At 51.9% G+C, this 23059-nt stretch overlaps 8 protein-coding genes across 8 annotated transcripts; 3 read left to right on the plus strand and 5 right to left on the minus strand.

Moving 5' to 3' along the window:
- Positions 1-5078: 5078 nt before the first annotated feature.
- Positions 5079-6161, minus strand: tif35 (translation initiation factor eIF3 core subunit g; the record flags this gene model as incomplete). Its single annotated transcript, XM_056948385.1, has 4 exons — positions 5079-5131; positions 5203-5374; positions 5452-6079; positions 6145-6161. The coding sequence occupies 4 exons, from the start codon at positions 6159-6161 to the stop codon at positions 5079-5081; spliced, it is 870 nt and encodes a 289-aa protein (XP_056795610.1).
- Positions 6162-7019: 858 nt separating this feature from the next.
- N7459_009218 (Hsp70 family protein) lies at positions 7020-9015 on the minus strand (the record flags this gene model as incomplete). Its single annotated transcript, XM_056948386.1, is given in 5 exon segments — positions 7020-7219; positions 7318-7513; positions 7531-7591; positions 7647-8884; positions 8932-9015. 5 exon segments carry the CDS (start codon positions 9013-9015, stop codon positions 7020-7022), a joined length of 1779 nt encoding a protein of 592 aa, XP_056795611.1.
- Positions 9016-9906: 891 nt separating this feature from the next.
- N7459_009219 (uncharacterized protein) lies at positions 9907-11254 on the plus strand (the record flags this gene model as incomplete). The annotated part of the gene is made up of 2 exons (XM_056948387.1): positions 9907-10489; positions 10548-11254. 2 exons carry the CDS (start codon positions 9907-9909, stop codon positions 11252-11254), a joined length of 1290 nt encoding a protein of 429 aa, XP_056795612.1.
- A 566-nt stretch (positions 11255-11820) lies between these two features.
- On the minus strand, positions 11821-13535 carry N7459_009220 (cytosine permease; the record flags this gene model as incomplete). The annotated part of the gene is made up of 3 exons (XM_056948388.1): positions 11821-12923; positions 12992-13208; positions 13266-13535. The coding sequence occupies 3 exons, from the start codon at positions 13533-13535 to the stop codon at positions 11821-11823; spliced, it is 1590 nt and encodes a 529-aa protein (XP_056795613.1).
- Positions 13536-15664: 2129 nt separating this feature from the next.
- N7459_009221 (nitronate monooxygenase) lies at positions 15665-16936 on the minus strand (the record flags this gene model as incomplete). The annotated part of the gene is made up of 4 exons (XM_056948389.1): positions 15665-15955; positions 16015-16516; positions 16584-16845; positions 16924-16936. The coding sequence occupies 4 exons, from the start codon at positions 16934-16936 to the stop codon at positions 15665-15667; spliced, it is 1068 nt and encodes a 355-aa protein (XP_056795614.1).
- Positions 16937-17621: 685 nt separating this feature from the next.
- On the plus strand, positions 17622-19258 carry N7459_009222 (folic acid synthesis protein; the record flags this gene model as incomplete). The annotated part of the gene is made up of 3 exons (XM_056948390.1): positions 17622-17954; positions 18014-18222; positions 18274-19258. The coding sequence occupies 3 exons, from the start codon at positions 17622-17624 to the stop codon at positions 19256-19258; spliced, it is 1527 nt and encodes a 508-aa protein (XP_056795615.1).
- Positions 19259-19965: 707 nt separating this feature from the next.
- On the minus strand, positions 19966-21746 carry N7459_009223 (ADP-ribosylation factor GTPase-activating protein; the record flags this gene model as incomplete). Its single annotated transcript, XM_056948391.1, has 6 exons — positions 19966-19994; positions 20056-20373; positions 20427-21142; positions 21210-21393; positions 21467-21602; positions 21681-21746. 6 exons carry the CDS (start codon positions 21744-21746, stop codon positions 19966-19968), a joined length of 1449 nt encoding a protein of 482 aa, XP_056795616.1.
- Positions 21747-22062: 316 nt separating this feature from the next.
- Positions 22063-22958, plus strand: tim21 (the record flags this gene model as incomplete). Its single annotated transcript, XM_056948392.1, has 4 exons — positions 22063-22332; positions 22412-22596; positions 22663-22717; positions 22773-22958. The coding sequence occupies 4 exons, from the start codon at positions 22063-22065 to the stop codon at positions 22956-22958; spliced, it is 696 nt and encodes a 231-aa protein (XP_056795617.1).
- Between the last annotated feature and the right edge of the window lie 101 nt (positions 22959-23059).

Here is a 23059-nt window from a genome sequence, read left to right on the forward strand (position 1 = left end):
TCGGAATCTCCAGGTTACGTGCCCTGGGAAGAGCCGAGCAGCACGGACAGTGACTGATCCCAAGCGGGTAAGGCACGGTATCGCCACGGTGCAATGGCAGCATTGCTGGATGTATTTTCCATTACAGGGCGGTCTCGATGAAGTCAGATGTCCTAGCGCGAACACCCGACAGACGGGTCGCTGCAGGAAAAACCAAATAAGATGAAACCAGAAAGGATAGAGGAGATGATCATCCCCCGGGATACCCGTGCAGACTTCGCCCCAGTCGCATGACAGTGGTTGATGTATCAGACCATGGAGATCTGCAAGCCAATAGACCGTGTCGACGAACGAGAGAATATCGTCATTCGCCAGTGGATGGAAACAGGCCAGAAAGAAAACCAGGGAAATGAAGAACCCTAGGAAAGGTCCGTGTTGTTGGGCACGCTCACCTGTGGAAGTCATCGCAGCGAGTTTTTTTTTCCCTCATCCCCCTTTCCTGCGTTATTCAGTATTACATATTTAGGACCTTAGATCGAGATGCGAGCAGCAGTTCTTGCATGACAAAAAAAAGGGTCGATAATCTCCATTTAGCCAGCTGCATTGTGCATGTTGGCAATGCCCTCACCGACAGACTCGCAAAGTAATGAAAAGGCAGCAGCTTCGAGACAACTGGTATCAATTGCACTCCACCACCGGGGGGAGCTTGGGGCGCTCGAGACTGTGACCGATGTAATCACGCCCCAACTAGGAACAGTGTCTCCACCAGGGAATGCCTAAAACAGCTGCAGCGACGATGGTGGTGTGCGGTCCGTACCCAGTCTTCCAGAACGGAGCTCCCGAGCCCCACTGGCGCATAAAGGAAGAATAGACATGGTGGCCGTCAAGCAGCGTCGGGGGCTCTCCGGGAGGGGGTAAAGTGGACTGTTGGAATCATAGATCCAAAGATCCCGGTCTTCAGGAGTGGAGCCCCCACCCTTGATCGTGTCGACAAAACTGCATTAGTGGCTGGAAGATCGGCCATCCTGCAGGAGGCTAGTTGGGCAAGATGGCGAAAGGTGAAGGGCTGCTAAAGCCCCCGCAGGCTTACTGATTGGTGGATCGAAGCCACCGCCGATACATTTGGGACCAGTCAATGGTAGTAATGGAGGGTATGTTGTGCAGCTCCCTCACGGACCATCCGTATCGTGATGGAAGCGCGATGAGTGCCGAACTCGGTCCCAGGTGCAGGGTAGGGCAACCCATTGGGGATAACTGACGGAGCGATAATTGCTCTGTCGACTCGAGGCCGAATCAGTGCTCTCACGGAGCATGAAATATGATGAAAGGTGTTTTGACTCTCGGGGGGATCATCCGCGCTCCCGTGGACGCCAAGGGCACGTGCGGGGGCGGTGAACGGGGGCTCGTACTGGGTACTTCCAGCCAGCCCACCGGGGCGGCGCGGGCGTGCTGTCGAGTGGGGAGGCTGGCAGGTATCGAGGACTTGGGGGGATTTGGGATAGCGTACCTCTTCCTGCACCTGATGGAATGAGAAACCACTGGAACTTCCCCTTCCCTTTCCCTCTTCCTCTTTCGCGCAGAACCCCAATTCCTAGTCTCCCCTCCGTTCTCTCTGGTTCATGACTTCAGTACATATTACAAATTGAATATTACCAGTTCACGCTTCTCTATCAGATCGTCCCGTACCCGTGCCGGGCTCCACTCGCCCAATTTTCCTACCCGAGTTCGACGTCCCACTAGTTTCCGATCTATCACCTCGCGCGCATACATGGCATGAGATACATAAAGGGGAAGCCAGCGCTGAGAGAAATTGTCCGAGTCTGGTGGAGTTGTGAATCTCCCAGATCCTCCCCCCTTGTCACTGCAGGTACCTGCCTCCAATGTGTAATTTCATTTGGCTTCTGTGCTAAGAATAATACCCGTGCGATTTTAACTTTCCTAGCGGTGCGGAACTATAGCCTGCCATTGCATGGACTCATCAATCCAACCATGGATCAGACCAGGCAAATCACCCGAGGCTGGAAAGCTGAGGTTGCATACAGCCTCTTGCTTTCTCTTTGTTCTCGTCGCAATTTGATTTGCCCCCACGGCTTGCAGGGGCACGTGCCCCTGATCTGGACCATGTCGACGATGGTCGGCGAGTGCTGCGCACGAGAATGAATTGATATTTCGATGTCCCCTAGAAAGAAAAGAAGAGGGAAGACAATCTCACGCTGTACGACATCCCCGGTCCCCTTCGGGGACGCAATGACAAACCATGGCCACTTCCCCATTCCCGGGCTGCACCCGGCCGAATGTCTAGTTCACCGACAGGGAAGAGGGCGAAAGCGTCCATCTGGCTTGGCAACTGTCAGATCGAGAAAGAGAGACAGGAAAAGCCTACCGCCCGTCGGGAGGTCGGGACTGCGACCTCAGTGCATGAGATGGGCAGTTTTACTTTGCGGGCGGCAGCGAGGCGAAGCCATTGGCCGGCAACCAGCCTCCAGCGTGGCCACATACCGAGCAAGGCAAGAGTCGGTAATATTTGAGACTTGCATTCTTCCCTCGTTCCGTGACCCTGGCTCGATATGCCCGTTGGTCTAGGATCTCTGATCCCTGCGCGGTGGATCTGCATCATCCGACAGGAAAAGAACAAGGGAAAGGAAAAGACTCGCAAATTATCGGTGTCCCCGGTGATAGATCCCTTTCATTTGGCACCAGCCTCTCAGCAAAAGAAAAGAGGATCCCCCGAGCTCGACCCTTGCGACCCGGGGTAGGAGCCGTTGGACCATGGCCGAAGCCTCACGACTTGACTTTTCGACTCCATTTGGGTACCATGGCTCGGCCAAATGCCATAAGGTTTGAGACAGCAACGACGCTTGTCATCTCCGCAGCCGACGAAGCTCGCGAGCTGAATTACTCTGGTGGAGCAGAACAAGGTGAGGTACGGATTAACGCGGACTGGGCTGCCTGGGGGTCCAAATGCCTATGGTTTGCTCTTGGCGACTACCCAATTTGATGTCGACTTCTATTTCGATCTTCCGACTGCGACTTCAAAAATGATACTGACTCTATTCTTCCCTCGCAGCGTATGTACTCCAATCTTGAAGTCAATGCCAACCATTCTCTCCCGTCTCTCCAAATCTCGAGGGCTCGTCTATCCTCCGGACACAAGGTTCTGTGTTTTGTTACTTGTGTATCACGTATCGCAAAGATTTGAAGGTTACTTGGGGCGACACTGGACCCGATTCCCGACAGAAGAGACGCGCGCGCCCTCTCCATTGATTCCGTTGCCTTGTGGGGCGAGGAATGCGCTCGCCGCCCCTGCTCTCTGCCGCCTTACGACCGTTTTCCTAAGGGGGGAAAGGCGAATTCCATTGATCCACGACCAGGCTCCATTAGCAGCCTTTTATCCTGTCATCCCAAACCTTGGTCGACATGGAATCTCCAGCTGGCTGCGCCGATCGTATCACGCCGTGGCCAGTCTAGCTACAGCCCCATGAAGGCCAAGAATTCCAACAAATCCACTGCGCATTCCGACATGGACGGACAGGGAATATCACGAAATGAGTAGGGATTGCAATGGAGCAGAGTCCACGCCGATTGGGTCATTTCCGTGCTCTCGACTCGAGTTTACCACGCTGGCAACATACTTTGGATGGCGTGGTGGATGCAGACCGGTTGGAGACCCGCCTCTAACGACTCTACATGACAGCAAAACGTGTATTCCCTTTTCGTCTTTTTCTGGTGCCGTGGCGAGCCGCCTCGGCCTTCACCGGCATCCCTGGCGATGCGACAGCCAACCCGGGCTCGAGCCCGAGTCACACGGAGAGAAAGGCCAAGCAAAAACCTGCTCAACAGCACGAAGCCGAGGGGGTGGTCTCCTCAAGAAATACCCTTCTCGTCGATTGCCTGGGCTCGTCTCACAGCAGATGCCTCATTTGGCCCTGCGGGTCTTCTGCGATGTCACTGGGACTTCGGAACGTCACGAACGCCTTTCACATGGTGTCCGGCCTGTCATACTGCATACCACAGTGGCGGAGTGGAGCTATACAAAAACCTGGCGGCCTAGTGACGCCGAGAAGTTGCAAGGAAGAGCGAGCGAAAAAAAAAAAAAAATACGAGATAAAAGAATCTGCGTCTTCCCCGTGAACAGGGGGGCCAAATAAGTACCAACGCCTCCATTTAGGTAAGCTTTTTCCAAGTCTCTTTCCTAAAAGATCATCGATACTACGTGATGCAACCCAAATTGAGCCCGGGAAATTAAGCATCAGTGCGCCTTGCTGGTCTAGATGGCCACGCCTTCACACGTCGATCTTGATAGATCTGTGCGGTTGCAATTGAGTACAGGATCTTGGATCCGGGCGCAGATACCGTCGGACTTGCATTGCAGTTGGGGGCGCAACCTTCTCCTTCCGGATCATCTCCACCGTTAGGCGCAGAATGAAAAGTTTAATTGCGGGGCCTCGAGCAGTATGGATCATTCAACCAGCTGTCGTGGGCCTGGCGCTGGTCGAGACCATGCCATGTTGTTTCGGTCGAATCATGCACCGGCCAGATGACAGGAACCCCTGAGTCTGGCTTTTCAGTCTGGCTTCTGGCCTCGGTGGCGTCAGGCTTCTGACATGGATGTTGAGCTGATTGTTACAAATTGACATGATATCCTTGTCGTTCACCGAGCTAGCGAGGGCGACGGGTCCGAAGTTCTAGTGTTGTCCACAGGGAGGCACATGGTCAAGAGAGACCCATCAGGGAGAGTTTCTAAGGTTGTTTAGCAGGATTACTCAACAAGGAACCTGAGCCGGCGACTGTTACCAAAGACTGACAGACATATAACTGATATTAGCTTGTATCAACGTAGGAGTATCTAGGCGGGCAAACTTGAATTGAACATGTGAGCCGGTCTAATGCTAACTCGGACGTGGATCACGCAAGAATCTCTAAACCATTGCTTTTGTATAGACTGACGAATGCAAAGTAAATGACATGGGGTGTCTTTTGGTAATCATTATCAATCATACAGTACAAAGGGAAAGAGCATCAGCCAATGTTTAGGCCCGCCTGAAAAGAAAAAAAAGAATCCAGCCAGAAATGTCGTGAAAAAAAACGATGAACAATTTCTAAGTAGAGCGCTTGGCGAACTCGACGCGAAGAATGAGGTGGCGGTAACCGACTGTGGCAGATATAGCGTTAGTCTCTGGGAATATCGACATCCAAGGGGGGAAAGCCATAGTGAGCACATACAGCCGTCCAGTTTCTCGCAGGCGCTCGCCGCGTCGCTCCGATCCGCGTAGCTGATGAAGGCGAAGCCCTTGGCCCTCTGGGTCTCTCTGTCCCGGGCAAGGAAGACTCTGGTAACACGGCCGAACCGCTCGAAAAGATCCCGCAATTCCTGCTCCTCTGCCAGCTCGCTGACCTGTTCGCCAGAAAAGAAAAAGGTCAGAATCCAACACCAAACAAGACAGGAATGCTCAAAAGAACGGCTGTACATACGTTTGTGACCCGCAGAGTCGCCAGATCGTCCTTCTCGAAACGACCGCCCATCTTCTCGCCACCACCAGCGCCGCCCTTCCGCAGGTGCGGCGGCACGTAGCTGGAAGAGCCAGCGCCGAGGCCACCGGCAGCACCCTCATTGTCATCTCCGTCGACCCCAGCACCACCGGTGGGCTCTTCGACGGGAGCCATGGTGTCCTTGAACGGACAACGAGCAGTAAAATGTTCGCCACTGCAAATACGACACTTGACCTTCTTGTCCCTGAGCTGGTCCTTCATGCTGCCCTTTTCACCGCCATCCTTCTCCGCCTCCTTGGCCTGTACCTTCCAGTTTGTGCTGGGACGGAAAACAATGTTTTCACCGACGGAGGTGGTGTCGAACGAGGGACCGGCGGCGTGACCCTTCTCGAGGCCAAACTTGGCCCACGATCGCCGCTCGGCGACCTGGGGGTTGACATGTTCGCGGACGACAGTGGTCTTGATGCGGCGAGTGACCTTCACTTTCTTGTTCTCATCGTTGAAGCGGTAGGAGATCACGGTCTTGGTACCGTCTTTGTTGGTGATCACTTGTTGCGCGGGGAGCGCGGAGGGGTCGTCGAACTCCTCGTCGTCGGCCCAGTCGGCACGGCTGTAAATTTTGAGAGGTCTGGTTAGAGCAGGACTCCAAGCAGGGTTTGGTGGGGAGATACTCACTTCCCGAGTCGAGACATGGTGTGTGGTTGTGATGTTGCGGCAACTGCTGAATTTCTTGGATTTCTTTCACAGGCGAGTCCGTTGTGGATTTCATTCGCGGCGATTTTCTTGTGGCGCGCGCTGTGGCTGGTGTCATTCTGGTCAGGTGACTGTGGCTGTCCCCATCTCCCGTCTCGCCAACAACTTTGGAAGCCTCCGGGGACCATGTCTTCAGATTTTCAGCAGAGGTCCTACAAGAGGTTGTTAAGCATGCGAAGGCTCAAGCTGCTGCTTGTTGAGACTTCCTGGACTGCTGGGGAGAGGGCAGCTTGTTGCTGTTTCTGAAGAGGCGGGAGTCAATGCTCCAGGGCTGTCTTCAACCTAGTTGAGCAAATCAATGTGGACCGCAAGGTCAAATCGCCATCGCCTAGGATCTGCAGAGAGAGACTGCAGTGAGGTGAAAAGAAGGTCTCGAAAATCCTGTCCGGAATGGTATCATTTCCAGCCATTACGTTCCGGCTGTGCAATGGTATATGCAACCATTTAACGAAGACAGAGATTGCAATCACTATAGCGGTTGCATTGTGATGACGAGGCGATTTTTTGGAGCCATAAAACTTCTTAAACACTGTGAGTACGCAAATTCTAGCGCTCGGGTCGCAATGACTACCACTAGATTTTGAATAGGGGCAATGCGAGATCAAATTTCAAAATGCAATGGAATAATACATCTTGAAAGCCATTTCGCGGTCACTGCGTTTTTAGATTCTCGAAGGCAAGAAATGTCTTCTCAACGGTCCCCTCCCCGCAGGATTTCAGCTATGTCCTTATTCCTTCAGAATTCAAATTCCGGTCATGTCTGTAGTTGCAGTAAGACTCGCTCAGATGCGGTAGCTTTAGACATATTCTACTCGCACCGACCCTTGTTTCTGACCCTCGAACCAGAGTGAGTATTCGCAATGGGCGGAGTAGTAATGTGCATGAATCCCATAGTTGACAGAATAGTAGCTGTGGCTGTCTGCGCCTTTCACAATGGGGATGCGCTTTCTGAGAATGCGATTGAGCTCTGGATGCAGGACAGCGTGCTCTTTCATGTCTAAGTAAAACAATACAGTTAGCCATTTTTCTGACAGACTTTGCTGAGATTGATGCATCAATTCGGGGTTAGATGACAGTATCAAATATATTAAACACTCAGGAGGGGCTCCTCACTGTTGTTAAAGTAGAGCGGTGCGTCAGCTCCTTCAGAAGTATCCAGCTCAAAAATTTGGGTGCGGATTGACTCGAACTTGCCGTCGGTTGTAAGCTTAAGTCGTCTCCATTTGGTTATAATTGGCTTTTTTTCTTCTAGCGCGTCACCCTGTCTATGTTTAGTCCCGAATAATAGCTCCTTGGATGGAACTCTACCTTGTTAATGAACCAAGACATGACGTCGATGCGATATTCACCATAGAAATAGTCCCAGTATCTTGATAGAAATAAATGTCAGAAGTGATGATTGTCGGATTTTGAACATTGCTCACCTCTTTCTTGTGTCATGAATACTTTCCTCGAAGGAAACTTGCATTATTTGGCCATAGTGCTTTCTAGCCCTTCGGGACTCGATAGCAACCTGTGGAGCCAATGAGCAAGTATCAGCAAGTGCCTTCATTAATGCACCTCTAACAACTGCTGTCCAGCCCTTGACAGGTGCTATGAGAGCAATTTCCAGAGGCAGCGAGTCCCGTAGGAACTTTTCCAAAAACCTGTTTTGGCCAAACCCGCCGACGAGTAATACCGACTTGACCTTGTTCTGAGAGATCCATATTTGTTGCTTGACCAAATCCCGGATCTCTTGTAGCAGAGGAAGAAATATCTCTCTCATCTCCTCTCCTGAGAGATGGAGAAAGCCTCGTCGTACATTGAGACTGCTGTCATTCGCAATTCCCGGCACAGGCACGCTCATCCCATCATTTGCGTCGCCACCAAACATTTTCGCAATCGCGTCAAATCGTATCATGGCTTCGTTCAGGGTGTCACGTTCCCAGCCTTCACAATGGGATAGTCGTCGAAGAACAAGTCTCTCAAAGCGTCGGTGAAGAAATGAACTACCACATAATGCGCCTTCTCCTGGAGCGGCTTCCTTCAGACGTAGAGTAGGCCTAAGCTGGGTAATGGTGAAGGTGATCAAGTCCACAGTTCCACCCCCTGCATCACAAATGAGAATTGTGTCTCCGACATTAAGATCCGTAATATGTGGACTTTGAGAGTTCAACGCAAAGATGGCGGCAGCTTCAGGCTCTGATATCATCTGAATTTCACTGGCGCATCCCATCCCTGCCTTTTCCGCGCACATGCGTGTCAAGTTTTTGGCCTTGTCAGACCACACAGCGGGGACCGTAATGACATACTGAAATGTCATTGAATCGAAAACAGCACCTACATGCCGCTTGATCTCTTGTCGAGTATGATTGGTTAACTGGCGAAGGTAGTCGGTGGCCACACCTTCTGCAGTACCAAGGCCGGATAGTGCTATTCGGCGACTATCTTTGTAGGAGAAGACAATAGAATCTTCTAATTTGGAATTTTGTTTTGGATCAAGCGCTAGCTTAATCCATTGAAATCGCGGCATGGTATTGGGAATCTCAAAGCCCCAGGCCGGGCCGTGCTCAACATTGTCGGAGAGATATGCCAATTCGGTTGGCACCTTCTCACTATTGATTCGACCAGTCGGGTCTGAAACACCCCTTGGCCATTCATCGATCACAAAATGGCTCTCCGGCTAATAGTCGTTAGTATATGAGTTCTGTATGTTGAAAGAGCACTAACAGTTGCAATCCGAGCCCATGCAATTCCTGAATATGTTGTACCAAAATCGAGGGCGATAACAACGGCAGTTCTTTTTGGCGCCATGGGGATCTCTTAGGGCACACTCTTCTCTAATATCAGCATGGGCTGGCGTCTTCGCTCAGTTAAGGATAACTCACTGGGAAAACACGATGGTCAAATTCGGGATATGGAGAAACAGATCGAAAAAGAGAGCCGGGGAGTGTTGCTTTCTAGTAATGGAAGCTGAGTATAGCGGGACTCAGAATGAAGTGGAACCTTTGGAAAGGACGTGGCGATATCAAAGATTGTTGGCAGAGGGCTAATTGATCGATGCCTGACTTTATTGAAGTCGATAGAAAGATATATTGGGAAAATAAAGACTTGAGTAGATATTGGATGATTGGATGATAGAAGCAGAGGTTTTGAGGAAGAACAAGTAGAGGGGAAAGAACCATAATAAAAGTAGCAATATCTGATAGCGTGAACGCACCAGATCGAGTACAAGATCTGTGTCGTTCAGCCGAAGAAAGAAAAGAGTCGAATCTACGCAGGAAATCTGGCAGAAACAAAGAGACAGAGCGCACTGGGGAGAGAAGGAGAGAGGATAGAAGATCCTCTGAACTGAGAGCTATCTACACAGGGCTGTTGGGGGGGAGGCCCAAGCCCTCAGGCACCCAACATCAATATCACTTATGGCAGCTCAGGGCAAGAGACGATGTTGTTACCAGGTAGACGGATTGAGCTTCATATGCTGATCCGGATCTTCCCCTCTGTTATGACCCCGGAAGGGAGCAAAAGTAACAACTGAATTGGAGTCACTCTGTCCTCTTTGCCTTAACCCATAACCCATTTGAACTTATCTCCCACACTTATCGATGACAACACCACCCTATGCTTGCCATCAATCTTGAAGCTTCCGACATTTTTACCAGAGGAACTTCCAGAACTATTTCTCAATCTACCAAGTCGTCAGCAATGAGTTCTGCTCCGGAGGACGATGACATGGACGTGAACGTCCCTGTATCCTCTCTCTTCAAGTACATCCAACAGAATGCAAATGCACTACTCCACTCCAGTCAAAATCTTTTCAAGAAATCGAAGACACTTGAAGAAAGAAACGCCACTCTGGAAGGAGAGTTACAGGAAGCCAAGGCCCAGAATGAGCGACTGGGCAAGCAGATCGATGATTGTTACAACATCCAAATTTCCCGGCTCGCCTGCAAATTCAAAGGCAGTGATATGTACATCTCAAAGGAACTCGATGGTATCTACCAAGGACTTCTGAACTGGGTTCTTGAGCTTCCGGACATTCCACACTTTGAGAGAGCATGGTTGAATTTCTATCAATATCTGAATGGCAGAGGCTACACGGGTTCCTTCGTAGTGGCCCTGTCCCCTGAGACTACAAACCATGCTCAGCCGGAGCTCCTAGCTTATGGAATATTCCGCATACTCTGGAATTCTATCTTCGAGCCTATCCTTGTCGGGGCTGACCCCGAAATGCGTAAATGCCTCGAATGCGTCGTGGAAAACATGGCCAAGCTTGATCCTAAGATAGGTTTGTCAATCAACCAGACACTACAAAATATTGTTGCTAAGTGTCCATCTCCGATCAGATCCAGAAATTCTCAGCTTCTCGAGATCAAATGCTCTTCGGGCATGTGCGAAATCTACACTCTATCAAGGCCAGGTGGAACAGCAGTGTGATAGGTTAACAGAAAATGTCAAGGCTGTACTCGCGCACATACTTTTTAAAGGTTATTTCGATGAGAGCCATTGCTTCCGCAGGTTCAAGGAGCAGATAGCCAAGCCTGCCGCCGAACTAAGCACCACTTTGAAATGCTCGACCGAGACATACCGGTGGGCATGGTACTGTGATTCCAAACTCCTGCAAAAGCAGAGTCTAAGCAGACACACAGTCATTGATTACAGAACGCACTGCCAAATCATGAAAGAGAAATTCCAGGCGGTGGATGATGATATCGTGCTTGGCAGTGTTCTTCTGCCCATTTTTCCAGCTCTCCTTCGGGAGACCGATGGCCCGGAATGGGTTACAGTCGGCAATGGGTATATTCTCATGAAGATTCATGAACAAGACACAACTTCTCGGCAGACTGATTTGCTTCAATCTACCTCCCGAGATGGAAATCAAAAATCGCGCATCAAAATGGAGCCTACCATGAGCCCCACACCTACTATGCAAACCGAAACTGTCAAGAAGGCTGAACCTCCCATCAAAACCGAGCCTGTCGTCAAAATCGAGCCTGACGCCTCGCAAAAGGGTGAATGCATTCGTGACATCCCGATGACTGATTGCAATTGAAGCTGGGCAACAAATTTTTCACGGGATGAAAACGGGGGTACCAGGAACGAGAGAGACAGTATCATTTGAGGAATAGAGACAAGATACAAGAGTGTTTAGAGGAGGAACAGGGTTTGCACGCACTTTTTTATGGACACTAGATTGACTGATAGCCCCAAATTTATCATTGAAGCTCCGGGGAAGAAAACGATCGTAGGCTGCCAAGGTATAAGTCTCGGGCGATCGAGATGCTCCGCCTGCTTTACACAAATGCCTAAGTAGGGATTCCATTATGAAAAGGTAGCTGCGATGTGCAGATGGGTGCAAATATACTTCCGAGCCAATGGCCAGCTCCGATGTGGCTGATACACTTTCCCGAGGCTTGGCTCCTAGGTAGATTCAGCCTTAATTTGACCATGCAACTTCTACTCGAAATGGAGGGAGACATTTGGTATGCAAGCTCGTTGATTAGAGCAGTTCCACCAATAATGCATCATGCATGGACTAAATGCAACAACTATTATACTGGATGAATCCTTATTTCAACATCCCGAATCCACCCATGATATACAGAACATAAGACAAAATTACCGGCCGAGCAAGCGGATCTCGATGGGGCGCAAGGCACAGTAGATCGTGAATGCGAAGATGAAACCCAGCTCGAAACCGACGTCACCACCGTAAGGGAGCTCACCCGCGTGTCTCGCGATGGGGCCGACCCACCACGTTTGGCTCATACCAGTGATCATACCAGCAATTCCGAAGCAGAATGCCACAGTCGCGGCGAGACCAACGGGCAGCTTCTCACGCTTATCGTAGTTCTCGGGCTGGTAACCGCGGAAACCGCGCCGGAAGACGAAGTGGTCTGCGACAGCGATGCCGGAGTAGATGGCCAGCCAGTAGGCGATGAAGTTCATGAAGTTCTCCAAGACAGTCTCGAAGTGAGAGTAGCCGGGGATGGCGATCGCAAGGGAGACGCACGAAGCCAGGAAGGTCCAGACAAATCGGGGAACACGTTGTGTGTAACGGCTCAGCACCTGGAGGGTCAAGGAGACGGAGTAGATGTTCGGGCAGTTGTTGGCAATGATAGATAGTGCCAGAATGACCAGACAGAACTTGCCGAATCCACCAAGGGGCTCAAGGGCGGCGTTGATGAGACCGCCGTTACCGGAAGCCGCGTAGCCGGCTGCATACTTGTTTTTACCGTCGTTGAGGGTGGTGGCAGTCATCACCGCAATACCCAGGAATTCAGTGAAGATCAAAGGGATAATCAGGCCAAGCCAGGTCGAGGCAAACACCTTACGGCGGCTGCGGTCGGATGGCTGGTATACGGTGTAGTCTGCGGCATAGCTGGTCCAGCCAGTAGCGAAACCGTAGATGGTCGAACCGAAGGACAGGCAGTCACCAAGCTCCGAAGTTCCAACACCCATGGGAATATTGATGAAATCACCCGAGTGGGCAAAAGTACCCAGCAGGATGATAAAGATAATGCAAGTCGGAATCCAGCTCCAGTATTCGTAGGCGTGAACCACCTTGTAACCGGCAAAGGTGATGAAGAGAGTGCAGAAGGTCACGATGAGAATACCAGCGTATCCGGGAACGGTACCATTGACGGCATTGAGGAGCTGGGCACCCACAATGGCGTTCGAGGCAGACCAACCGACGCATGCAATGACATTGAGGATGGCAACTAAGGAAGATAAGCACGTTAGCACTGCGACTGACGTACTGCCACGTCCAATGACCAGATCGACTTACTGAACTTCACAGGCCACCATCCAAACCAGAACCGGGACAGAACCATCTGGCGCAGACCGAATACCGGTCCGAAGCAGGAGAAGAAGCAGACGGTCATAACACCCAGGAGGTTGAAGAACAAGCACACCAGAATGGCGTCCACGAATCCCAGGTAGAACAGAGACTGTCCAAGCACACCAATGGCGAAGGAACTGACGACCATGTTTGCCGCCAACCACTACGGTCTCGTCAGTGAGAAGCCCGAGGGCCGTTGCACGCGATTTGCAGAACACACCATGCTGCCGATATTGAAGTAGGAGGTATCCGTCCGTTCGCTGTCCGGCACGCGCTCAATGCCGCGCTGTTCGATATTGAATTTGCCCGCAATGCGCTGGACGCGGGCATAGAGCGAGTTGCCGTACTCAAAGCTCTCGCCCGGCACGGCGCCGTCGCTGACATTGTCGCGCGTCTCGTTGCTGTGGCTTTCGAAGGCACTGTTATTGACCTGAGGCGCCTTCTCCAGGTCGACGTCCCCGCGGGATCCGAATGCGAACTTGGAGCGCATTGTCGGTAGCTTTTTATTCCACTTGAAGCACAGAGACCAGAACACGCGATCTCACGATCTTCGAGGCCGAGGTAAAGGTGGCTAGGGAAACCCGTAGAGCTCGAGAGGCTCGGCGAACCCGACAAGATGTTCAGAGGAAGAAAGAAGGAAGCGAGCCGGACCACATTCACATCATTCTCTTTTTTTTTTCCTTTGCTCCACTGCAGGAACGGGCATCTAATATAGGGAATGAGAGGGTCAAAATTCTTCGAGTGCGCGTCGCCCCACCCGCGATCGCAAAGTGGCAAGGGGAAAAGATAGGACGGTCGCGTGGGCCGCGAGGAGGAAAAGTTCCAGAAAGAAGCAAATGGCAAGCCTTGCCAGGATCTCCGCCGGGGGCGCCGAGCCAATGGGCGCCGCAGCCAGCGACCCTAGCTTATCAGCAACCCGAGGTTTCAGGATGCAAGTTGTGCCCTCGCTTCCGCGGTCAACACGGATTGGTCCGTCCCGACTCCGATAAGCCCCGTGCACTGATAACTCACCACCACGCACTGATAGCTGACAGCGCGGTTGCGACCCTGGATATCTCACTCATCCTGTCATTGGCGAATGCCGAATGTATCTTCCCCCGGCCACGATCCTTCGATACACCTCAATCTGACGCTGTCAGGCCAAGCTTTTTGCTCCTGCTGAGAACGGGAGCCGCCGATGTGCGTGGGAACGGTCCATGCTTCCACGGTTGACACATGGGGTCGCGATTCTCCCCTCTCTCACGGCCCTCGACGCTGTCATCCGGGCGCAGTTCGTGCGGGGATGCCTGCACGGCACACACTCAATATGGACCACCCCTCGTGGTGGTGAGCATTCGTGGAGCGCCGTTACCCTCCGAGGTCGGTCGAGTCGGAACGTGATGGTGCTGCATCGCTGCGTGGAGGAAGCCGATGGCGAGGGACTTGCAGACCGGCACGGCACACGCCTCAATCAAGCAGTTGAACCGGTCAATCGAACCGACACACAATGACCCTGCAAAGCTCAGCCCGCGACAGGTAGCCATATCAGCGGATGAGCTCTCCAGGTCCCGCGCATCCCAGAGCGAACCTAGGTAATTATATGGCTGGGGCTGGATCCCCCCTTGTGTACACGATAGCGGAGATCACCGTTGGAGATATCATTGGTGCGATCGGGCCCCGGGACCGCCCAAGATCTGCTGAGAGATCCGATAGTGTAAAGCCATTAGTTGAGCAAACTCGTGCCTCGCCATTGGCTGTGGCCGTCTGAGCGATGCTTGTCTAGGGGACCATGCAGAACACCCGACTGACTGACGTTGACATGCATGCTCATCTTTGCTTGTTTTGGCCCTGGTGAACCCGCATGCACATCAAATCTCCGATGGCTGGCACTCTCCGCGTCTCGGAGCCCCCCGAATTATCGGGGCATTGCTATCAGAATCGCGGGGGAATCGCACTTGATCTGTTGGATCTGATCGACCTGGCGCTAATCCCGGCGGCAACTGCGCGCAGAGATCGGATTGCATTGGACTCGATCCATGTGGATGCTCTGTCCTGTGTCTGGCCACGATGGTATACGCAGCGATGTTATGACTAGTCTCCGCCAACAAGCCCTGGAGATGATCACATATTACTAATGCACTGTGTGCGTCTTTGGGATAACCTAGCTAGCCAGGGACCTGCTTGCGAGTATCATCACGTCATGTCTGGTCTCGTACAGAGTGATGTTGCACCCTGTACATGTAGAGCTGCCTTAACGTAATGAAGACCTCAATATTATAGAAAGAAATTCATCAATAACATTCACTTGGTCTGGCACATCAACAGTATAAAGAGTTCTATCTCACTTTATCTATGGGCGGAGGATGTCCAGCCAACTCAATCATTCCTACGTACTTGATGCAGTACTCTTCTACTAAGTTGCACGGTGCTAGTGGGTTGATTTTTTTTTACCGAACACTTTTTAATAAATAAAGAACGTGCGATAGATCTCCTGCGACGTTTTAATATTTACAGTATTCTTCGCAGTTGAGAGAAAATGGTTAAGCAAACCCCCGGGGCCAATACATCCAGGAATTCATCATCTCTGAACCAACCAGGCTATGTAAAATAGAAACAAGAAGGCAAAGGGGTAATCGTTATTTACAGTTTGGACAGCATCTGGTTGCCCTTCTTCAGTAGAGCAGCAGCGTCAGTGACAAGTTCGTCCACGATGGCCTTGGCAGGCTTCTTCTCGTTAACAACAGCAGCCACCTTGCCCATCAGGTAAGGACGGGCGTTGTCGAGTGTATCATCATCGACATCATCAGGCAGGTTCTCGAAGTCGTGCTCAACGGGGATGATACCCTTGGCAGTGAGCTGCTTGATCTCATCCTGGCGGTTCTCTTCCCAGTTCAGAATGTAAGGGTTCTTGCGGACGCGCAGGGGACGGCCCTAGAGTATGTATTAGAATATAGGCAGATGTCAGAAAGAGATGACGTGGGAAAACATACAGTGAAGATGATAGTGCGAATGTTGTCCTCGAATCCGGAAGTGCGGACAGCCTCCTGGTGAGCAACAGGAGCACCAGCCTCATCAGCCAGGATGAAGCGGGTACCAATCCAGACAGCCGAGGCCCCAAGCATGAGAGCAGCGGCAACAGAGTTGCCGTTATACAGACCACCGGCAGCAATTACCTGCACGGGCAAACCAGTCAGAGGGCTCTTGTGGCCCTGGACGAGCTTGGCAACTGTGGGAATAAGAACAGTGGTGGGGACATCGCCGGTGTGGCCACCGCCCTCGCCACCCTGGGCGCAGATGATATCGACACCGACATCCAGGGCCTTCTGGACGTGCTTGGGGTGGCCGATCATGTTCATGCACAGGATACCAGCCCCGTGGAGCTTCTCAACGACAGCCTTGGGGGGAACACCGACAGCGGAGACGAAGAGCTTGGCACCGCTCTCGATGATGATATCAACAAGCTCGTTCAGCTTTCCTTTGGTGTAGTCGTAGCTACCAACGAGCGCGAGCCATTAGCGGCTTACGAAACTTGGTTGTCGGGAGTATATCAGATACTTACTTGGTCTTGCGGGCACTACCTCCGACCTGGGGGAGGAGCAGGTCGACACCGAACGGGGCGTTCTTGTCTGTCAGGAAGCTCTTCAGCTCGGTGATCTGCTCACGAAGCATGTCGGGGGTGTAGCCCACGCCACCGATAACACCCAAACCACCAGCGTTGGTGACTGCAGCCGCCAGCTTAGGGCCAGCGGCCACGTTCATTCCTGCCAGCAGGATGGGGTGGTTGATCTTGAGCAGATCAGTGATCGGAGTGCGAATGAGCTCTAGAGGCAGGCATGGTTAGCAACAGGCTCCGAGCGAATCTGTAAGATCTGAACGCTAGATTGGAAAGATCAGCTTACGAGGAGAAGCCATGGTGTGTGGTGTGTGGAGGACTGGAAAATGGGGGGAAAGGAAGTCTGGGGAAGTGGACACCTCTATAAAGGGAGGCAAACCGAGGCGGCTTTCACAGTCGCGCGATGGACCTCGGCTCAACTGAAAGTTGCCTAGCAGGCGGGGTTGACGCCTGAGGCTTTCAGGCCTCAAGGCAATCAGGCATTCATGAAATTTTGCTCAGGCAGAAATTCACCTGACGTTGACGCGACTTGATTATCTGTCTTTGAGTCGACGACGCCACTTCGCCTCCCTGAACTGGAATACGTCTAATGGCTCCCTGCCTCAGGAGAACTGCAGCTTGGGCTACCACTAGGGGCATCTCATATTCAGGGCGGTCGTCACTGCGAGAAGCTCGGTTAGCATCGTTACCGCGTCCTGCGATCAATGCAACGCCGCGAATTGATCGGCCATTGCACGGATACTGGGCAAAAAGGCATGTCTCTGATGATTGCCGAAGGCTAGGTTTTGGTCTAACAAAGAGCTACAGCATAGCTTCCACAAGCTCGAGTAGGTCTCCCTCAATTGTCAGAAGCAGCCTTATCTATCATTATCTGTATCGCCCGGGAAAAAAAAATGCGGGACAGCATGCATAATGCTTTTTATTTCTCCCATTCTGCATGTTTGCCTCGTACCCACAAACTAAACTTTAATAGGGCAATTCTCTATGGGAAATCCGAGCATTGCACCCTCGTGCAATGAAAATGCTCGCCCGAAGCCCTTGACCCCACTGTCGTACTTGAAAGCATACGTGAGGCGGTTCTCTAGCGCGCAAGCAACGCGGCTAGATGCCACAATGGGCTCGTTTCAGGCTGCTCCACGATCTCATCGGGCTTTTATTGCCCTCGGGAGCAATTTAGGAGACCGGGTCGACATGATCGAGAAAGCGTGTCTCGAGATGGACCGGGTCAATGTCAAAGTCAAAAGGACAAGTTCCCTTTTTGAGACAACGCCGATGTATGTGCTTGATCAAGCACCATTCATGAATGGAGTGTGTGAAGTACGCTTCCCTTCTCACTGCTTGATGGTCTACAGAATGTATAGATTGACAACTACTAGGTTGAAACGAGCCTCTCGCCTATGGAACTTTTGGATACCCTTCAGTCCATCGAAATTGCGCTGGGTCGCAAGAAGCTCATTGACAAAGGCCCACGCTCAATTGACCTTGATATTTTGCTATATGATGAAGAGATATTCTCTAACGAGCGTCTTAATGTTCCACATAAACTGATGTTGGAGCGAGACTTCGTGCTCCGACCTCTCTGCCAGTACGTCACAAGACCATGCCACGAAGTCACCCTTTAGACTAACATTTTCAGGTTGATCCCCCATGAACGACCACCTCAGCCTGGAAAGAATAAATCAACATACAGGGAACATCTTCAGGCACTCGAACCACCAGAGCCGACACCATTTTCAACAACCCCAATTTCTCCTCGCTTCCCAGCGCTCCACGCAACAGACTCCAAGCGCAACACTCACGTAATGGCTATCCTCAATCTAACCCCGGACTCATTCTCCGATGGTGGCAAACACTCTTCAACAGACATGGACTACATCACCGAAACAGTCCGCACCTTTATCGCCCAAGGCGCAACAATTATTGACATTGGCGGCGAGAGCACTCGCCCTGGCTCAACGCCCGTCGGCGCAGACGAGGAAATTGCCCGCATCGTTCCAGCAATCAAGCACATCCGCACCTTCATCCCCGAGGCCGCCAATATCGCGATTAGCATCGACACGTACCGCGCCCGCGTTGCCGAAGCCGCCTGTGCTGCAGGCGCTGATATCATCAACGATGTCTCTGCCGGTCTACTGGACCCAGAAATGCTCCCCACCGCCGCACGAATTGGCAAATCAATCATCTTGATGCACATGCGCGGTACTCCGCAGACCATGACAAAGTTGCACGACTACCCCAGCGGCGTCATCCCTGAAGTTGGCGCCGAGCTACGTGCTCGCATCGCGGCAGCCGAGGACGCGGGCATCCGCCGCTGGCGCATTATCCTCGATCCCGGCCTGGGGTTTGCCAAGAATCAGCCGCAAGATCTGGAGATTCTGCGCAACTTGGCTCGGCTGCGTGCGCTTGAAGGGTTTGAATGCTTGCCTTGGCTTATGGGACCTAGCCGTAAGCGGTTCATTGGTCACATCACTGGCGTGAAGACTCCACAAGAGCGTGTTTGGGGTACGGCTGCCACTGTGTCGGCTAGTGTTGCTGGCGGTGCGGATATTGTGCGCGTGCATGATGTACATGAAATGTGGCAGGTTACTAAAGTCGCCGATGCCATTTACCGTGTTGAGTGAAGGAGTGGTGTATATAATTTCCTTCCTCGACTCTTGTTTTCAACACCAACACTGTACGAGTGAGCATTACCGCGTCTCTTCATTCATCATGGAGTTCTAGAGGAGTTGAAAGTCGGTCGTGGATGGAAAGTCGTTTTTAGTGGGTGTGGGGATATATAATCCCTCATATCCAGATATATAGGCATGGTTATCAGACTTCAGCTCTACGGAGTCGTTGTTTTGATACAGTTCATCAATATTAGCATTCATCATGCACATTCGCCCTCTTCTTTTCTCTATTCCGATACAACAAGACTGAGGAACTACCTAGGTATAGAAGAATGATCAATCCAAATTTTGCAATTAACTCGAATCCTACCAGAGAAAATAAGACAAAGGAAATTGACAAAAGAAAAGAAAAGAAAAGCTTGACTTATTCGTGCGTTGCTGCAGGCATACGCAATGATTTCGAGAAGCAAATATCATCAGCCATATATCGGTCACGGAAAGCTGTGACTGCTCCCAATTTTCTGGCCCAGCTGTCGCTCGCGACAGTCATTTTCAGACGGAGAATAGAACAGGAAGAAACTGGAGATGATGCTGGTGGGAGGGTGGGAGAGACAAGATATACTTCACGCATCACGGAAATGTGGGGGATCAATGGGGCTTGCTAACTATTGAATGTAACAGAACACGCGATATCTGAAGGCATCATACGTGGGGCTCGTTTAGGAGTTCAGGTAGTTGCGGATAGCACCTAGTGATCTACAGTCAATAAAGTGCAACCTTGAGGAGGTGCTAGCAGCAAGAAAACTCACCTTGAAGCTTAGTGGCTCCTTCACCAACGAGGTGGGATAGGTTCTCGATATCGTCTCCGGCGGTAATACCGAAGCGACGGACAAAGTCCTTGGCTGCGGTCTCCAGATCTCCGTAGCCGTCGTCAATCGCAGGAAGCTCATCCTCGGGCCGGCCGAAGTAGGCATTGCTTGAAATGGAGGTCGCACCGTCAAAGTCCTGGAGCCGTTGCTTGGCCTCTGCCTGGGCATTGGGGTCGAAGCGTTCGCGTCCGAAGAACTCGTCAGACGAGATACCCTTCTGGGCGCCAAAACGTGTCTTGGTCTGGGAAAGTTCCTCCTCTAGTGCCCTTGTTAGTCCATTGGTTTAGTGACTTTGGAAAGAGGTATCGTACCATCCACGGGCGACTTAGGGCCAACAGCACCGAAGCCCAGCTTCTTAGGAGCAGCCGGCTTCGAGACTTGACCAAATCCGAGTCGGTTAATTCCCATACCCAGCCGCTCAACATCGCTGGATTTCCGCTCGTGGGTCTTGCCGGTAGCTCCAAATCCACCTGGGCTCGGGCTAATGGGGGTGGGGGCAGTTATGGTTGTGGTTGAAGCAGCAGTGGCAGTTCGAGCCTTGGCCTCGGCCTCGGCCTGCTCAGCCTCGGGGTCGTACCCAAGCTTCTCGATACGCTCCGCTTCCTCCTTGGCCTTTCGCTCCGCCTCATCAAAGTCGATGTCACCGGCGACCACCTTCTTGGCTCCAAGCTTGGGTGCCTTCTTAGCTCCCAGAACACTACCCTTTTTTGCGGCGCCAGTCGAGGGAGTCTTGCGAGTCGCAGAGGTTGGGCGAATGGCGGTCGGCGCAGGCGATGCGGTCTTATCTTCAGATGCAGATAGTGGAGACTTGGAACGAGAGCCGTTTGCACCGGCATTGAGGAAAGGGGATCCGGCCCGGCTCACAACGGGTGGCGTTCCGGTGCGGGACGGCGGGTTACTGGGACGCTTGATGGATGGCTTGTCCCACGAAGAGAAAAAGTCATCGTCTCCATCACCAGCAGGTGTGTTCGAGCCATCAGATGGTGTGCCAGCGGGAATATCGGTGATGACCACCTCCCCGGGATACCTATATTAATACATTGTCAACACCCCCTATCACAAGATCACCCGCCGGAGAAACGAGATGTACTGACACTTGCGCATCCTGTGCGGCCCGTCTTTTGAGTTCATCTTTGTACTTGACGGCTGCATTGGAGGTATACTTGACCTTGACATCCTTGCTCGCGAGCGCGGCAGAGCCTCCGTGCGTTTGGAAGTACTTGGTCGCAGACTCGTTTCCACCGACCTTCATGACACGCAGTTGTTCCCATTGCCACTCTGTATAAACCTCGTCAGCCGCAATCCTCCAGAGGGTAAGAACAGCCACGGACTGAGCTCGAAGGGTACGTACGGTCGAGATTTGTGGATCGGACGAAGGAGATGTGGACACCGAGATTGCGATGGTTGGCCGAGCAATCAAGACACAGGTAGATACCGAACGGCACCGATGACCAAGTCGGATTCTTAGAGTTGCAGTCGAAGCATACCTGCCCACGAGGGGATTATTAGCCAACAATTGGTCAAGACACAGAGGGCCGCGGGATACGGGGGCGGGGTGAGCGCACTTTGTTTGCGGGCTTCAGTTTCAGCTTCTCAAAAATCTTTTGAGATTGCGCCTTGGAGGCACTCATGATGGAAAGGTAGACAGCGAGAATTCGGGGGAGAAGGAGAGAAGGAGAGGAGGTGCAGCACGAAAGAGGCCGGAAATGAGATATCGGGAACGGCGAACGACGAACGTGGTCGGACTCGAGACCCTGTGCCTGCTGTAATTTTCAGTTCAGCGGCACCGTGTTGCGGCTGTGGGACCCCCAAGACCAGCCATTATTACGTGAATGTTTCTGCAAATATACAGCAGGGTAATTTTGGAGAGACACGTGAGCACTCACGCTATCGTTATCGAACTCGCCGATGCGATGCTCATGAATATCTTGCCCGCGCTCTACCATCATGAGTTCCCAGTGCCTACGTGCTCTACCTCGAGCCTCACACTCCTCCTTGGTAACGATCCGTCCATGTCCTCGCTCTGCGATCACTCGGCTGTACGCCACACAATCCGATCTCGGCAGCGGTCCACAAAGGCCTAAGAGGAGGAACGTCACAGTCTTTTCCGACGATGGGCGCTATACTTGGGGTGAGTTGAGTGGACGAGAGAAGGTTGCGCGGGCCACACAGCAGTCCTTTAACTTTGTGGTCGTCATCGCTGGAGTGGTGCTTACAGTATGAATTACCTACCTTGTTTGATTTGCTGGCGGAAAACGAGCAAGAATCCTTTATTCTAATTAAACGATTCAAATAGGGCGGCGTCTTCACACTTCTATATCAGGATGTCTTTTCACCAAATAGCCGGACATGGCAGTTCGAGAAAGCGGTCGAACGCATCAAGGACGATGCTCGATGTACAAAGCTCCTCGGTGATCGGAGAGAAATCAAGGCATTTGGTGAAAATACTTCAAGCCGGTGGGCGCGGAACCGACCTATTGCGTAAGCTGCACACACCTTCCATCGTTGGAAGCAATTTGAACTCGAATGGCTGATAGACTGCTGCAGGACTTCCGTCGAAAAGGACAGGTTAGGCCGCGAACATCTGCGCATGAACTTCCATGTAAGGCAACTTGTTCCATATTCTGAGAAATCATTATACTTATCCTATCATCTAGGTCGAGGGACCCCTCAATTCAGGTGTTGTCTTCGTGCACATGATGAAGCCTCTCGATCAGAACGAGTGGGAATACCAATTGTTGGCTTTGGATGTTAGGGGCCACTCTCGCATTGTCCTTGAGAAGGCCACACAGAAACCGAGCGTGGCTAGCTCCCTGAAACTTTTTGGTATTCAGTGGCGCTAAAATTTGCGCCGAGTCCGATACCCTTTCATGATATTCTTCACCCCCCGGGCTTTGGCCTACTGACGCCAGCCTTGTGATATCTTTATGTACTTTTAGGGCTG

Source organism: Penicillium hispanicum (assembly GCF_028827665.1).
Source record: "Penicillium hispanicum strain IBT 35686 chromosome Unknown utg000008l_segment0_segment0, whole genome shotgun sequence".
In the NCBI taxonomy this organism is placed as follows: domain Eukaryota; kingdom Fungi; phylum Ascomycota; class Eurotiomycetes; order Eurotiales; family Aspergillaceae; genus Penicillium; species Penicillium hispanicum.